Source organism: Callospermophilus lateralis, unplaced genomic scaffold, assembly GCF_048772815.1.
Source record: "Callospermophilus lateralis isolate mCalLat2 unplaced genomic scaffold, mCalLat2.hap1 Scaffold_63, whole genome shotgun sequence".
NCBI lineage: Eukaryota > Metazoa > Chordata > Mammalia > Rodentia > Sciuridae > Callospermophilus > Callospermophilus lateralis.
The window spans coordinates 17021772-17038976 of NW_027514713.1; the positions used below are offsets into that span (position 1 = coordinate 17021772).

The following is a 17205-nucleotide window of genomic DNA, read 5'->3' on the forward strand; positions in this document are numbered from 1 at the left end:
TGTGGAGAAAAGTAAAATGAGGCAAATAGCAAAAAATAGCATTGCTGTTAAAGGGCCCGGACATCCTGATGATTCTAAAATATCAACCTAAGACAGGAGGTGATGGGAAGCAAATGGTAAAACAGGACACACGTCATTCCTGGAGGGCTTCAAATAATCATCTGATTACAGGTGACCTTACAAGGAAATAAAATCTTCATTAAAACAAAACAGATCTTTGTCCAAGGACTTAAAGAACTGACAGAATATTTTGTTCATGCTATTGCACAAATAACTTGAAGGTTGAAAGGATCAAATATATTTACAGATGGAGAAACTGAAGCAGAGGAGATAGATACTCTTTGATAGGTTGGTTTCCATTGAGTTTGGGTGTTTATGAGGCTGGTTCATCAACAGCCTAGCAGAGATTCCATTTGCAATTAAAACAATCACGAGTTAGAGTGACCTCCTCAACTTGACCTCAATTTACCATAGGCATGTCCAGCTCTCCAGAGTTAACAACCCTACTAGCACTGTCTACCTCTTAAAGCTGTTGTGAGATTCCAAGAGGATAGCACATAATGTACCTTCTAATTAAGATCAGCGATGGCTAACATGCTACAAAAGTTTATTTGTTCAACCTCTCTGCCCTATCTTGAATATAAAAGCAAAGTGAGCCAAGGACCAGAGTTAAGAAATCCACCCGTGATAATAAACTTCTCTATGCTTTAGGAAACACTAGTGGAGGGATCTGCTTGTTTTGTTCACTGCTGCATTCCTTGCACAATGCCTGGTATATACTTGTTGTTCAATAAGTATATGCAAAATTCATAAAAAATACTTATTAGTAAATATAAGAAAGCATATCAAATAAACTAAAGGGCTTTCATGGCCAACACTGTTATTCACAAGCTACCTAACTTCATGTGATACTTTAATGCAGGAATATAGAAAGGACATAGCCCACAAAGCCCCAGACCATTATGCTCTAGTGTAGTACAATAACACTCAGTGGCTCCCCAACTATCTATGTGCAGTGTCTGCACTGTGCCTCTTTCTGTGACCATTGACCCTTATTTCCTGTTGTATTTAATCTTCCACTATTTTCCAATACTTTCTAGATAGGTTGCTTTCTAGTTTTCTCCTGAATATGCCATTGGCACCTTGGCTACCTGATTCTGTCTCTTTATATGGTTCAATAGTAGGTGTATCCATACCCCAGCAATCTCTTATATCTGTGATGATGATTTCTCTGCTCCCTGAGACAGCAGGGATTTTTCTCCCATATGAACCTCTTCTTTTTTTTTCTGGTGTCCAGGACATACTTGCTAAATGAGGAGGTATGAGGAAAAGCTGGTTAGGGACCCAATTTGATTCCTTGAACAGAGGTAACAGAGTAAAGAGTTCATTAACCCTGGCTTACTGTGAAGAGGCTCCTATTCTAGCAGAAGGTCTGTCCTTTAAGATAGAGCCTTACCTTTCCCATGTTTGGCCCTACTCCCAGCCCCTGGCTTATTGCCTAGCACAGAGAAGATCCTCTGTAAATTTTTTTTTATTATAAAGTTTCCTGACTTCCCCACTTATTTTTAGTTAGTTCAGGAATTGTGCAAATAACAATTTTTGAAAAAAAAATAATTGCATTTTTTTTTGCCAAAATCAATTAGCAAACAGTAGCAACCTCCTTTCCCTATTCACTAATTGTTTTAGTGACAGCTGCTAGGAAACTACTGCCCAATCAAGGCCTAAAGAGCTATTGCATTGTTAGAAAGAAAACAAGAAAGAATCTGATCGCATTTTTAATGCCAAGGGAAACAAACCTGTAAAGAGCAACTCTGGTCAATGTTTACAAATCTACTGAAAACTCACCTTGGTTTCTCGGAGAAGAAATTGCAGGTCCCGTCCACTGAGTATGCCATGGTTTGTCACGTAACTGGGAATATTCTTTGTGCTGGAGCCATAAACTATTGCATGCACTTCCATATATGTGTGGATGATGTCCAAGTAGATCTTTCTATTCTAAAACGAGGGCACAAGCAGAGAGCATTTCTTGTTTTATTTGCTTAACAACCTGTCTGGAAGGACGGAGCTTCTAAGAGCTAGAGGCCTCAGGGGTGGGCATTCTTATCGTGGAAATGGCAGTAGTTTGGAAATCCAAATTCTGGACTTTCTTTTTTAAGGTTAAAAATAGTCATATTGCTACTGTATAACTGTGCAAGAAATACACTATATTACAACACATTACTGAGTACCAATGACAACTCATTGCCAACTCTTTTGAAGTATTGTCCTCACTTTGTAAATTACCAGGTATCCTCAAGTTGCTTTTGGCTCATCCTCTTTATGGGGGAGAGAGTTTGGAGATGGAAGACCCAGAGAAGGCAGAAGATTGGACTGGAATGTTTATCCGGAGATGCTAAGCTGTCCCCAAGGAATACAAACATCCCCAGCTCTTGCCAATATTTCTAGTGATGATTAACTCCTGTTGTCGGAACTGGATCCCACTTAATTCTCGTCATGGGGAGAAAAGAGTTTCCCACAATATGTATCGATTAACTCAGTAGCTGGAGAGACAAGAATATCCAGGTAGGCAAAAGTAAAAAAAAAGGGATAAATGGAAACTCTGGTGAGACCTGAAACATTCAAGAGTAGTTTTACTTTTTATTCTAGAAGCAAAACCAAGCCCCCTTTTTTTGTATTTGTAGGAACTGGATTTGAAGCATATTTTCTGAATCAAAACCACCTATAAAGTGGAAACCAGATCACTTTTTCTTCCTCTTCGTGTTTCCGTGTGACTAAGTTGTGCAAGCTGGATTTTGTACAGCTTGGTTGTTTGGTGTTTTATTTATTTATTTGAAAGCTGAAAAATTCAAGTTCTGTAATGTTTTCCAGTTGTATGAAGGTGGGACAAGGCTTTCCCATTCTAAGCCTGTTTCAGACACTTGAGGCAAATCTATTAATAGAAAGTTCTGTGACTCAAACCCATAAGGGACACAGGGTGTGACAACAGTAGCCATGGAGCACAGGGAAGAGGAGGCAGGCTCTGAATGCAGCCAGTCACAATATGCCCTCTGCCACTCACTGCCTCATGACTATAACACAGGACTCTCAGTCTAGGGGAAAACTTTCAAATCATATATCAGAAGTGTTCATGAAGGATATAACAGCAAGTCCACATTCTCTATTTTACAGATCAGGATGACTTGGCATCAAGCAAGCTACTCCCTGAAGACTAACATATAAATAACATGAATGCTTGAGCTGCAAGTCTAATTCCAGGTGAAGTTTGGTGAGGCTGCTGGGCATAGCAATGAGGAACAATTTATAAATCACAGCTTCCCACTTGGGAGTTTGAGCCATGCTTAGGGCCATCTACCTGGGAAAGGTTAATTGGAGGGGTTCTGGGATATGGTTCTTATGGTAGACTCACACAACCTCTTCTCAGGGACCCTGCCTCCTCCCCTGCTAATGGAACTGGGGGGCCCAGGGATGGTGTGGTAGGCTGAAGCAGACGAAGGAAGTCAGAATCCTGACTCAGAGGGAATCCTGACAGATGGTGATAGACATTATAGCAAAAAGGTCATTCAGTGTTGGAATCTGTGAGGTCATAGACCAGGGAACAGGCCCCGAGGAAGTCAGAGGCCAATTGTGGGGTGGGAAAAGAATCAAGTAAGTACTAAATGGAAGGAGGGGGTAGGCACGGGCAGATGGTAATGAGAGGGACTGCACTGAGACATCCCAGTGAGAGAAAGGAGGAAAAGGAGGAAGAGAGGGGAATAGAGAGGAAGAAGGGGCAAAGGGGAAGGGGGAGATGAAGGAGGAGGAGGAGGAGGAGAAGATAAAAGCAAAAGATGGAGAGAAAACTAGGGCCCACCCACAAGCAGCCATTCCCTATTCTAAGTGTGCCAGGTCTTTCTGGACCCTTTCAACAGCAGCAGCTACCCAAACTCTTCCTGGACCCCACCCTACATTTTTTAGTTACTGAGGGCTGATTCCAATCACACAAATGGAGACCTCTCAGGACATCCTGCTGGCCTTGAGGCAGAGATTTGGGGTGGGGACAGGCATCTGTCCCTTATAAAAAGGAGACACCGCCCCATGAAAAGTCAGCTGCTAAATAGTGAGGGTGGACCACAGGCCCCAGGTAAGATCTGCAGCAAGCTACAGGCAGAATAGGGAATGGTCCATCTGCTTCCCACCCTGCAGAAAACCATTCATGGCAGACTTAAGAGTAGAGTTCCCAGAGTAAATGTCTGAAAGAAATGATACACTAGGTTACATATGTACTGTCAGCAAATCCCAGGAAAGGTCGGGGCACTTTGAAGCGTAACAAGGTGGCAAGTTTGGGCAAATAGAAAGAAGTCTACATAAAGGCTAATAAAGTCGATGAACTCTTTAACACTAAGGCATGGTACAGTCAGAAAGCAGGAATTATCTTCAGAGAGGATTTATAGAATCTCACAAATGAGAAAATCCCCATGGATGATTGGAGGGAAAAATGTCTCAAGTATAACTCTAATCTTTGAAGCTGACATGGTAATTAGTTAACTCAGCCTTGGTTCTCTTGCTGACACTTGTCAGAGTTCGGTAGAAATCTCATGAGTCTGAACCACACTATTTATTCCAGGTAAAGGTGCCACTGAAGTTTCTTAAACCAAACTATTATAATGCCTGAAGTGAACGCTCATGAGATGCTCAAGGAACCCAACAAGGCATTTCCAGCTCAGGTCTCCTTCCTGAATTTCAAGTCCAAATATCTCATGGCATTCTGAAATTTTCCATCTGTTATGCTGTAGTTGCTTCCAACTCAACAGGTCTAAAAGAGGACCCATCACCTAACCTGAGCAGTATCCTTGTATCTGCCCCTGAGCTCAGTGACCAGCATTAATCTCCCTATCAATACCTGGACCATACTTATTATTCTTCACTCCAATTCCTGCCAATATGTGCATCAAATCAATCACAAAGTTCTGCTGATGCTGCCTGTAGAATGTCAAGTTGGTCTCTTTCCAGGCCCTGATTGTTCATCTGGATTGTGCCACAATTAATATAAGCAGCACCTTACCACATACTTCCCTGTAGCTCAAAAGGGGATGTAACTTGTCTGTGGTTTCTGCAAGAGAGCAACAGTATGGGGACCCATTGTGAAACAATCTATATGGCTGGATGTAACTTTTGTATATTCTTAACCCTACAAAGCAATATTATGCATGTGGGTAATGTTCACAATTATGGACATTTGTAGCTGAAGTACAAAAACATGTAGGAGGATGATTTGAACTAAATTCCAGATACTGATTACAGAGGAGAGATGATCTACAGAAGTAGATGGAGCTTCAGTGTTATTTGTAATATATCATTTCCATGTTTAAAAATACTGTAAGTACTAACATCAACAAATCTGAGTGGTACTTGGATGTCTGCTATGATTCAGATGTGTTTCCCCAAGGTGATGTGTTAGAAATTCATATATTAATGGTATTTGGAGGTGGGCCTTTGGGAGGTAATTAGGATTAGATGAGGTCATGATGGTGAAGCCCCCAGATGACATTAGTGGTCTTATGAGAAGAAGCGAGGCCTGAGCTGGCACACTTGCTCTGTCTCCCCAGGGGATGTCCTCCTCTATATTATGATGAAGCATGAGGCCCTCACCAAGCCCCCAGAAGATTCCAGCATCGTGCTCTTGGACTTCTCAGCCTCCAGAATCATGAGCCAAAAAAAATGTCTGTTCTTTATAAATTATCAAAACTAAAATATTTTATTATGCTAAGAGAAAATGGACTAAGACAATGCCTTGGTTTTTAAAGACTTGGTTTTTTAAGACAATGCCTTGGTTTTTAAAGAACTGAGCACCATTTTTTTTTTGCCTAAAGAAAGAATGTGGGGAGGAGGAGGGCAGGTGGGGTAGCCTTTGAGATCCTTGGCTCCTGAAGATCTTCTGGAACCCTCAAGACTTGAGTGAGATACAGCAAGGACTGCTCCCGCTCCCCCATACATACACACCTTTCTCTCAGGGGGTTACATGAGATAAATGAGCCAAGAACTGCACAGACTTTAAATTATTCTGCAATGTAAATTATTTCTGCTTCAGTGCTGAAATTCACAGACATTTGCATTTTAGAGCTTACCTCTGGTGCTCAGTTCCGACAGCAGGAGTAACAAGAGGAATTCTGCTCTTTTGCCACTGGCCTGGTCTGTGGTCTACCAATAAAAAGAAAGAATTCTGCTGCTTATGATACACTTGTTGAGTGTTTCTAATCCCCAAATCTGAAATTTGAAAGGCTCAAAAAAAAATCCAGATTTTGTAGTATTTCAAGCTTCAAATTTTCAGATTTAGGATGCTCAATCAGGAAAGCCTATGCAAATATTCCAAAATCCAAAACTCTCTGAAATTCTGGTCATTAGCATTTCAGATGCTAAATAGAGCCACATTTGAAACCCAGGCGATTTAAGTAAAAGGCTGAATGCAAAGTCAATTCCTATAAATTACATGCCTGAGTTTTCTTTGGGACCAAGGAGCAGCAAAGAGACGTCTGAGCTATCTGTGATTTGGGTTTCCATTAACCATTGGAACTGATGAGTGGTTTAAATGAGATTGGATATTTGAGGTGTCCATCTTAGAGTGGGGGCTCAATGATGCTTCATTCTCTGTACCACCCAGAGACCCCCCAAAACAAGGGCACCTCTTTCACCACAATGGTCCTGTCCATTCCAGGCCATAGTGCAGTGTCAGACATATAACAAGCAGTCACAGGGATACTATAAGGGGTCAGTCATTCTGATGGCTTCACTTCCTACATGATTAACCAAAAATGACCTGTAGATCACACATAATGAGGGCAAAAGTGGAGGTTTCTAAATCTGTAATTCAGTGGGATCTGGCCACTGAGACAACCCTAAGAAGAAGGAATGAAGGAAGGAAGAAAGAATGCCACTTATTAAGACAGGGCTGGGGCTGGGGCTGAGCAGTGGAGTGCTAGGCTAGCATGAGCATGGCCCTGGGTTCGATCCTCAGCACCATATAAAAATAAAGAAAATGAAGGTATTGTGTCCAGCTACAACTAAAAAAAAAATTTTTTAAACACAGTTCTGCATCTGATGCTGCAATTCACCAGGTAACTAAAAAGATGAGGCATTTTACTTTATTTCCTTGTGAGATCTGTCAAACTTCTAATGTTAAACATAGATACAAAAAAGAATTGGCTCTTTCAATAGGATAACTAGAACAAAAGTCACTGGGGCATATGCTGATCAAGTTGAGAAGCCAAATAAGGATATCCCTCTAGGTTATCTTATCACCTGCTAGAGAAATCTGGCATATGATATGGGAAATTATCAATCTTCAGGGTTCAATGAAGTAAGAAAACAGGGAGAGAGGAGCGAGGGGAAGGGTAAATGGGGGAGAGACATAAAAGGAAAAAATAAACCAAAACCAGACCAGCAAACCCCAACAACGACTGAGGTATTATCTAGGATTTAAAATACTAGATGGGAATTAATTGAAGGAATTAATTGGCTTTGGAAACCATCTCTGCCAATTTCACATTAACAGTTATAGTGGGTATACTGACTCCATATACACCAGGGGGGAGAGAGAGAGAGAGAGAGAGAGAGAGAGAGAGAGAGAGAGAGAGAGAGAGAGAGAGAGAGAGAGAGAGAGATTTTTTAATATTTACTTTTTAGTTTTCGGCATACACAACATCTTTGTTTGTATGTGGTGTTAAGGATCGAACCCGGGACCCGGGCCACATGCATGCCAGGCGAGCGTGCTACCACTTGAGCCACATCCCCAACCACCAGCTCCCAATTTAAATGCAAACACAAGCATCATATCCAGAGATAAACAGGCAAGGGGAAATGTGCTTTCCATTAAAAAAAAAAAAGTGAGGTAAAGGGCATGCTAATTAGCTTGATTTGGTCTTTTACAATATATGAGTGTATCAAAACATTGTGTTGCACAAACTTAGACAATTTCTATTTTTCAATTTAAAAAAAAGCATCAAGGGAACAGTTGAATTTCTAAATTACCAGAAGTCAAAGGATCTAAAGTTAAATCATATTTGGTGAGCAAGAACCATACATTGATTTTAATTCTAAAATGGAACCAAAAGCCCACTTATAACATCCAAGGCTAAGTGACAGACCACAACTCTCTTCAAATAATGATGACATTGAAAACCTAAATGTATCAGTTATGTTGATTGCCTGTCTTCCATTTCTAGGCTCTGCTCTAAGTACTTTCTCATAGAAACGAGAATCCTCACAATACACTCAAGGTAAGGTCTTTCAAAACCAAACAAAAATTAAAACTAATAGGTACTAAAGGAAGAACCCCAGGCATGAAGAAGTTAAGTCACTTTCCCAAAATCACAAAACATAGAAAACAGGAGAAATGGAAGCTGAAGTTCAGTTATGAGGCTCTCAGGCAGTAAGTAATCCTATTGAAGTGACCATCACAGTGAAACTTTTGAACTCTTATAAGGTAACTTGATGATGCTTTGATTAAAAAAAAAAAAAAATTTAAAGTCCTGGTTCAGGGTTATTTTTAGAATAAAACTTAAAAAAGAGGTTCCTAGCACTCTCCCAAGAGAAACCATCTCTATCCTTCCTGGATCATTCTTCCTCTCCCATCTGACTCTTAGGATGAGCAAACAGCATGATGGAAAGAAAATGAGTTCTCAGTAGTTGACAATAGATGATTATGACAGATGTTCAAGAAGTGCTCACTTAGAATTTGCCTAAACAAAAGAGAAAACCTGATCATCTTCAGAAAAGAGTGATTGAGTAATGAATTCCCATTCCACACCTTGTGACTACAAGAATCAGGTCCTCAAAGGAAACACTCTGTCTCCAAAGTAAGTACAGATGACCCATGCAGAGCCAAGTCTGTCCAGCAGTCCTTTCAGTTTTGCTTCAGAACCTTGCTTTTCTTTCCTTTTGGCTCCCCTGGGAACTGGGAGTGGGCAGTGGTCTCAAAGGAAGGGAACAGGTCATGAATAATTGCAGTCCCTTTCTAGCAGGTGGAGTCCCCCCCCCCACACTTTCGTACTGTGGATTGAACCTAGGGACACTAAACCACTGAGCAACAACTCCAGACCTTTTATTTTTTATGAGACAGGGTCTCATAGGGCCTCCCTAAGTTGTTGAAGCTGGCTTTGAACATATGATCTTCCTGCCTCAGCATCCTGAATTGCTGGGATTACAGGAATGTACCACTGCACCTGGCTTTTCAGTGGTCTTTACTGCACCCCGACAGCGTCCCAGCTCCTGCCTCAGAGATGGAGAGGAAGTTGAAGTGGGAATGTAAAATCCTCTATTCTGTCCTCAGTCCTCTCCTTCTTGGGAAGGTGTGAAATTGGCTCGGTTTGTCAATCATAGTGCACAGTTGGATTCTGGATATATTCTATCACAGGGAAAGGGGAAGAAAACTTGAAAATTAAATTGAATGAGAAGCCTCTCCCTTGGGGCAGGAAAAGTACTTCTAATTGACTTCTCACTGGAGTGAAGGTTAATTTGTAGACCCAAGCCTTAACCCCCTACAGAAGGAAATGATAACTTAGGCCACAGGCCACCCAAGTCACACATAAGAAACACACAGAGATAACCAGTAGTCAGACGGCCCCTGGCATATGCCTATAATCCCAGCAACTCAGGAGGCTGAGACAGGAGGATTGCAAGTTCCAGGCCAGCTTCAGCAATTTAGCAACACCCTGTCTCAACATTAAAAAAAGGGGTAGATGTGGGCCTGGGGATGTAACTCAGTGGTAGAGGTTCAGTCTTCAGTAGAATAAAAACATAAAAATAAAAAATGTATTTGCTAGCAGCCTGCTAATGAGGCAAAGCACAAGCCCAACTCTTGAACTTTTAATTTCCAAGAGGTTCTAAACTCATTTATTCTGGGGTTCTCATGATGGCCACAGAGTGGCCATTGAACAACTTGTCAAAATTTTTTTTTAAAAAGTCTGTGGGACTGGAAGTATAGCTCAGTGATAGAGCATATGAGAAGCCCTGGGTTCAATCCCCTGCACTATACAAAAAAAAAGTCTGATTTAAATGTACTAAAGAAAGAGGGAATGATCAAAAAAGAGAGGCAAACTCCATAGAATTCAGGGATACATGCTGGCACGCTGAATACCAATACTGACCTGACTTCTGTAATCAAAAGAGGTCTGCTCCTGTCACCTTATGAAACAGAAAAGAAAGGCACCTGAATCCCACTAAGAGACCCAAGTGGTGGGAATATGAGGTTAAGGGATCATTCTATAAGCTGGTCCTACCAAGCTAAACTTCATATGCAGAAGAAATGTGGATTCAAAATGCCCATAAGAAGAACACAAGTTACTCTGAAGGGGGGACTTTTGTGACCCTTACACAGAGCAGGTTTCAGAAGTCAGGGAGAGGCCTGGGGTTGTGGCTCAGAGGTAGAGCACCCACCTAGCACGAGTGAGGCCCTGGGTTCAACACTCAGCACCACATAAAAATAAATAAAGATATTGTGTCCAACTACAGCTAAAAAATAAATATTAAAAGAAAAGAAGTCAGGGAGATAAGGATAATTCACCCTAACCATAAAATCTATAACAAGAGGACCCAATTAGAAATGTGACCAGCATGGGCCAAAATGACCTAACATTTCCCTGGACCTTTACCATGCACATTGAGGACTTAGAAGACTGATATCATTCTGTTGCCAGTCAAAAGTCAAGAGGTAGACATGGGTGGGACTCTCTGGAAACTCTCCTTGGACCCTCAATGAAACTTGAGGGAAGGAGGGGCATTTTGTTCGTCTCCTCTTTGAGAGAACTCACTCTCTCCTTGAGAGTGTCCCCTTTTCCTATCCCTTCAATGAAAGTATGCCTAGTACTCTTGAGAGACATGTCTGATGTGATTGAAAGAGCCAGCAAGAAAGGACCACTCTAGTGGCCTCAGCTCTACAATGGGAACTTGCCCTGTAACATCACAATGAAAACAATGACAAACACATTTAATTTAGCTTCAAAACTGGAGTCATTTTCCATGGAGCACCGGGGAGCTATTAATGTTGACTAAATGGCAATATCAACAGCACACAAAAATAGGATAGGATGAAAAAGAAATGGCAGCAGAAATCCCACTGAGCTGCATCCTCTAAAACTGGTCTTCACCTGTTTCATCAGCCCTGAGGGCTGGCCTGGCCATCAGTGGGAGAAGGAGAAATAGCAGGGTTTGGTTCCCTAGAGGTTCTTCCCCTTCAGCTCCTTCTGGATAGACCTTAACACCTCTCCACTCCTTGACTTTCCTAAAGGTGAAATGAAGATCACTGAAGCCTACAGTGAATCCAGTGTGGTCTGGAAAATGCTCTGCAATCCTTATTTTAAACAAACAAACAAACAAACAAAAAGCTTCTATTTAAATTCAAGGGTGCAATAACAGAAGTAAGAGAAGGCAAAAGTAACTAATTCAACCTTTAAGAAAATGGCTAACTCTGGCCACATGACAAGAAGCTCAGTATCACTAAAAAAGGAAATGCAAACCAAAACCACAATGAGTTTTACAACTCACATCCATAAAGATGGCTGCTATCGAAAACACAGAAGGTACCAAGTATTGGTGAAGATGTGGAGAATCTGGAACCCTTGTTTTTGGTGGCAATGTAAAGGGTATGACTGTCATAGAAAACAATACAGCAGGTCCTCAAGAAATGAAAAATAGAATTATTGAATGATCCTGTAATTCCACTTCTGGGTATATACTTTCCAAAGAACTAAAAACAAGGTATTCAAGAGAAAATTATACACCCAGGCTCAAAGCAGCATTATTCACAAAAGCCAAATGGAGAAGCAACCCAAGCATTCACAGATAGGTGGATAAATAAGCAAATGGTAGTATATAAACACAGTGGCATATGGTTCAGTCTTAAAATGGAAAGAAACTCTAACACATACTACAACTTGAAGATTAGTGAAGTGAGTCAGATGCAAATTATACGATTTTGTTTTTAGGGGGTAACTAGAATAGTCAAGTTCAAAGAGACAGAAAGTAGAATGATGACTGTTAGACACTAGGGGACAGAGGTGTGGAATTAGTGCTAACTAGGTACAGAGTTTAAGTTGTGCAAGATGAAAATGATTCTGGAGATGGGTGGTGCTGATGTTTGCACAATACTGTGGAAGTACTCAATGTCACTGAATTGGTCTTAAACGTGGTTCAGATGGTGGATCTCACATTACCTGTTTTTCACAATAGGAAAAATTGGAGGAAGAAAGTGAACAGCTCACTCAAGCCTGTTTTTCTACTAATGAAAAAAAAAATCTTTTGAGAGGTGGGGAGAATAATGACAAAGAGACCATAGGTCCTCCATATAAAAACAGCACCACACATTTTGAAACCTTTCAAATTCCAGGCTCAGCCACAAAACAGTTTAACCACACACATGCACCCTGCCAGGAGCCACAGGAAGCGAGCTACTTACCTCACTGAGGTAAATAAAAAAAGAGCAGGTGGACCCATCCACTCCATAGTCTGCGTAGCAGGGATCCGAGCGCCACATATCTTTCATCCACTGAAATGACAAGAACACACATGAACACCTTTCAGCTCTCCATTCCCTGGGCTCCTACCCATCTGCTGAAAGAAGGAGGGGGTATAAAGGGTGATAGCAGGGTGAATGGTTCAAACCATAGCTTAACAACAGAGCAAGGGGTTGCTGAGCCAAGATGACCAGCTGTTCAACACCTGGAACACCCACAGGAAGACACTGGCTTCAGCTAGGCCACAGCTGTAGAGTGAGGCCAGGAGAGGCCATGCCTAGCAGAGTTTTATCAAGGTCAAATGCACATCTTCTGGAAACTAGGGTTTCACCAGTGCCTGAAACACAGAGTGTGTGCAGGTGGGCCTGAGTGCAATTTGGGCATCGGGGAGCACCTGCTCCAAAGGAGACCAGCAAGTGCTTGCCAGGTTGGTCTCACAGTCATAACTGCAGACCTAAACTGAAACTTCTTCCTGAAAGTTACTGGGCAGGCTATATAATTTTCTTTTTAACTATAGGCTTTATGTTTTAGAGCAGTTTTAGGTTCACAGCAAAAGTGAGTGGACGGTACAGAGCTTCTATTCACCCTTCTCCACAACACAGCACTCCCATCAACATCCTGCATTAGAGTGTTACATTTGCTATAATCAGTGACCTACATGAACACATCAATATCAACTCAAGACCATCATCCACATTAGGCTTCACCTTTGGTGTTGTACATTCCATAGCTTTAGATAAATGTATTATAGCATGCATCCACCATGAAATTATCAATGGGATAGTTCGTTGCCTAAATAATCCCTTCTACTTTACCTCATGTCTCCCACCCCCCAATCCCCTGGCAACCACTAATCTCTTTACTGTCGCTATGGATTTTTAAAAGAATGTAACATTGGGCTGGGGCTGCAGGTTGGTGTTAGAGAATGAGCGTAGCATACATGAGGCATGAGTTGGTCCCCAGCACCAAAAAATAAAAAATGATAACTCTGAAAGAGTGGCCCAGTGTCACTGGGTACTCACCACAAATGCAAATGTGGCACCAAAATTACAGCCTGGATTAAATGATCAGGAGCCTGGGACTAAGGCGGCAGGGAGGTAGGGGTAGGGGGCAGGTGGACACTAAGAAACCCTCCCAGGAAGCACCCACCCACTAGAGGCTGGGAAAGAAAGCAGCATTATGGCAGGCACCCAAAGCGGGCCAGGCTCTTCCAGTGTGACCATGGAGGGTCAATGTTGACTAACTCCATGGGGTTGGCATAAGCAAAGAAGGGTCATGATGGCCACAATGCAATACTGAAGGATGGAGGCACCCCTTAAATAACTCACTTCCAGGTCTCACTCACTCATTTGTATCTGGGGGATGGGGTGGAAGATTGAGGATGATGGAAATGAGCAGGTGATGCTTCAGCCTTACCTTGATCTTCCCCTCGTAGTGGGGGTAGCCATCCATAAGAGGCAATACACATTTTTCTTGAGCTCCATTAATGATATCTAAAAAAATGGAAAACAACAAAGGATACCATCAAGTCCATAAAATATACATGCCTAACATCCTTGTCAGCAGAGAGACAGGAAGAGAAACCAAAATAAGAGATGCCCATCATGGCAGCCAGGTTCTGACCCATAGAACCTCACCAGCTCCAAACATGTTTGATTGGTCTGTGGTGAGGACCTGACTCCAGGAGACCCCACCTACAAGATGATGACCTCTGACTGGTGTGCCTTGGCTCAAAACGGTGAGTAGGCTGACCAGTGTGCTTGCTTAGAAATTTGCAAGTGAGAAACAGAGTACCAAATGAATGGGGAGCAGGAAATAAAGCCATGAGATTAGGAGTGCCTGCCAGGGCTGGAGGGTGGGGGGCATCGGAGGCCACATGGGCAAAGTGAGATCATGCATAAACTTCATGCAGTCATGTGTATGAGCTCAAGAAACCAACAGGAGACAGAAGGGCAAATAGAACTTGGGTGCAGAGGAGCAGAGAGGCACAAAACACCTGCGCCATCTTGAGGAATTCCCACTGTAGTTCCAATAGGGACAGCTCCTTAACAGATATTAGATTTCCGCCAAGATTTCTTTATTGCTTTATATATTTTCTCACCACAAATCCCATTTATAGTAACTAGTACAAGTGGATTCCTCTTCCTGGTGACTATAGAATCAAAACTGAAAAAAGAGCAGCATTCTTACAAGAAGGTTACAATCTAAAGAGAAAGAATGAACAAGCAACTGAATGGTATAGCTGACATGATTCAGGACTGGGCAAGGGAGGAGACCCAACTCAATCTCCAAAGCTCAGAGAAGGCCTCCCAGATCCAACACTAACTTAGCTGAGATGGGAGGACAATGTGGGAATGAGCCAGACAATTTAAAGATGTCTTTCAAAGTAATGAGGTGGGTCCAAATGCAGGAACCCACTTAAGCTGGAAGGAAAATGTGTGAGATACTGAGAGGTGAGACAAATGAGACAGGCAGCTCCCACACAGGAAAGACCTCAAATGCCACGACAAGGACTTTGGTCTTTTCCTCAAAGAACAGCAGAGCAATAAATAGTGAAAGGTTTTAAGAAGTGGATAGTTATAAACTGATTTTTCTATAGCAATGATCATGCTGGTTGGAAATCTGGACGACTCTATCTGCTTCATTCTCATTTTGTATCTATATTTTCCAGGAAGGTTTGGAAAATGTCACCCTTATTTCCTACCAGTGGTTTTCTATATAAAGGACTAGTCAGAAATCAGATCCCAAATTGCAACATTATTTGATAAATAGTACCTTGGTGGTTATTGGGACTAAAAGAAGAAGTTAGCCCTACAGAGGATCTTAGCTGTACCTAATCCTCAAAAGCCACATCTTTCGAAAGTCTGCAACAGAAATTCATGACTTCTTGATCCGGCATTTCACTGGGACATCTCCACAGGAAGAAACACCCTCCTTATCAGGGATCAGAGGCAGCGTCTACTGGCAGTCAAAACGAAGTTACCTAGATTGTCGGGGCCTCTGTTTTGTTATCAATAAAATGGGAATGGCTGTTGCTCTATTTCTTCTAGCTCTTACTAGCCAAGAGTTCAGCCTGGCTCAGCCACTTTTAGAAATGCATTCTTTGTGTTTCTTCATGCTCTGCCTGCAGCTTCCCTCTCCCACTTGCTAGGGCACAGAAGTCACTAAAGCATGCGCTGCTGCATCAAAGAATACAGAGTACTTCCCAATGACTGTGACTCCCATCAGTGTTGCAAATCCTGGTTTTGCTGGGCAACACTTACCAAGCCACTAAACAGTAGCAGAGGTCCTAAGAAATTAGGAGTCTCCAACAGTTGCAGAATGGGGTGATCAGATGTTTTCGAAGAGATATATAGAGTGGAATGCCCAGCCCCCTACCTCCACTACAGACACTATTCTACTTCCAGAGTGTTTAGAGACCAGAGGCTCCTGACTTGAGTGGCAGGTAGGGTGGGGTGAAGCGAATTCATTAGATGGTCCAGGAAGTAGATAGAGCCCTGGGGCTGGACTATGAGTACTCTTATTGAGAGTTTCAAAAATATGTGATGGCCAAGGTCACTAAACTTTTTCTAAAACACACAAGGTAGTAAGTATATAGGCAGTGTGCCACACAGTCTCTCTCTGATGTAGTAGCCACACAAAAGAATGGGTGGGAACACAGTCTAATATAACTTTATTTACAGAATCAGATACAGACCCTTGGGTTTGCTCTGCTAGGAGACTCCACAAATGAGATTCCTCCTTTCTGTGAACACCTGCTGAACTGACTCCTTCCCCAAGACTAAGGACAAAATATTCAGGGTAACTTTACTACTAAGCTTCAGTCCCAGCCCTTTGTATTTTGAGACAGGGTCTCCTTAAGTTGCTGAGGCTGGCCTCAAACTTGTGATCTTTCTGCCTCAGCCTCTCAGGACACTAGGATGACAGGTGTGCACCTTACTTGGCCTGAAGCCAGTCCTTCTAAGGAGCCCTTCAGGAATTCCTCTGCCTCTTCTGTTCTCCGCCCACCCACTGGAGGCCCCCTTCCTTTATATAGAACTCAACCAGGGCTTGCCTCCCTGAAAACACAGTCCTCAACCTGACCCTCTTATGCCCAGTTGGGTTTAGTTGGATTTGGCCTTGCCCTCCTTTGGGCTTCCCTGGACTCCTGTGTACACCTCTCCACCACCATCTGCTATTCTCTTTATATCTGTCCATCTCCTGTCTCAGGGCATTAGGAACACATGAGAAGCTGTCTTTTTGCTGGGTCACCAGGCACTCAGTGAATGCTGTTTGAATGAATGCAGGCAGGTTCCCGTCTTTCCCTCGATCTGACTCCTAGTCTGGGGAGGAGACTCTGGCTAGGCCACAGTTTTTAATCTTCCTCTTGACAGTTTATCAACAAATCTAACAGGGTCTCCTCTGTGATTCTATTACCTAATAGATGAATTTCCTGTCCCTTATTTTGTGACACAGTGATGGTTCTGAATACACAATGGGTTTCCAAAGGCTCTAATGTGCTACAGGCTGTGGGGTGGGTGGAATCAGAGTGCAATAAACAGAAGTTCCAGCCTTCCACCACAGGGAAGAGCTGCTCCCTGAATCCGACCAAGGGCAGAACCCTCCATAACCACACAGCTACTGAGGACTCTGGGCTCTTTCTCAGAGGACAGCTCCCCATTTTGTTTCCATCACAATGAAAAAAACTCAGTAAATGTTTTTATTAGTTTGTACTCACGGA

At 42.4% G+C, this 17205-nt stretch overlaps 1 protein-coding gene across 1 annotated transcript in view; it reads right to left on the bottom strand.

Moving 5' to 3' along the window:
* Nucleotides 1–17205, bottom strand: part of LOC143389653 (alpha-1,6-mannosylglycoprotein 6-beta-N-acetylglucosaminyltransferase A-like) — a 115486-nt gene that overhangs the window by 38963 nt on the left and 59318 nt on the right. Inside the window, exons 3-5 of the mRNA XM_076842565.1 lie at nt 13902–13978; nt 12428–12517; nt 1846–1995 (exon numbers count right to left, since the gene is read on the bottom strand). Coding sequence (XP_076698680.2) covers nt 1846–1995; nt 12428–12517; nt 13902–13978 — 317 coding nt within the window. The remainder of the gene's footprint in view (nt 1–1845; nt 1996–12427; nt 12518–13901; nt 13979–17205) is intronic.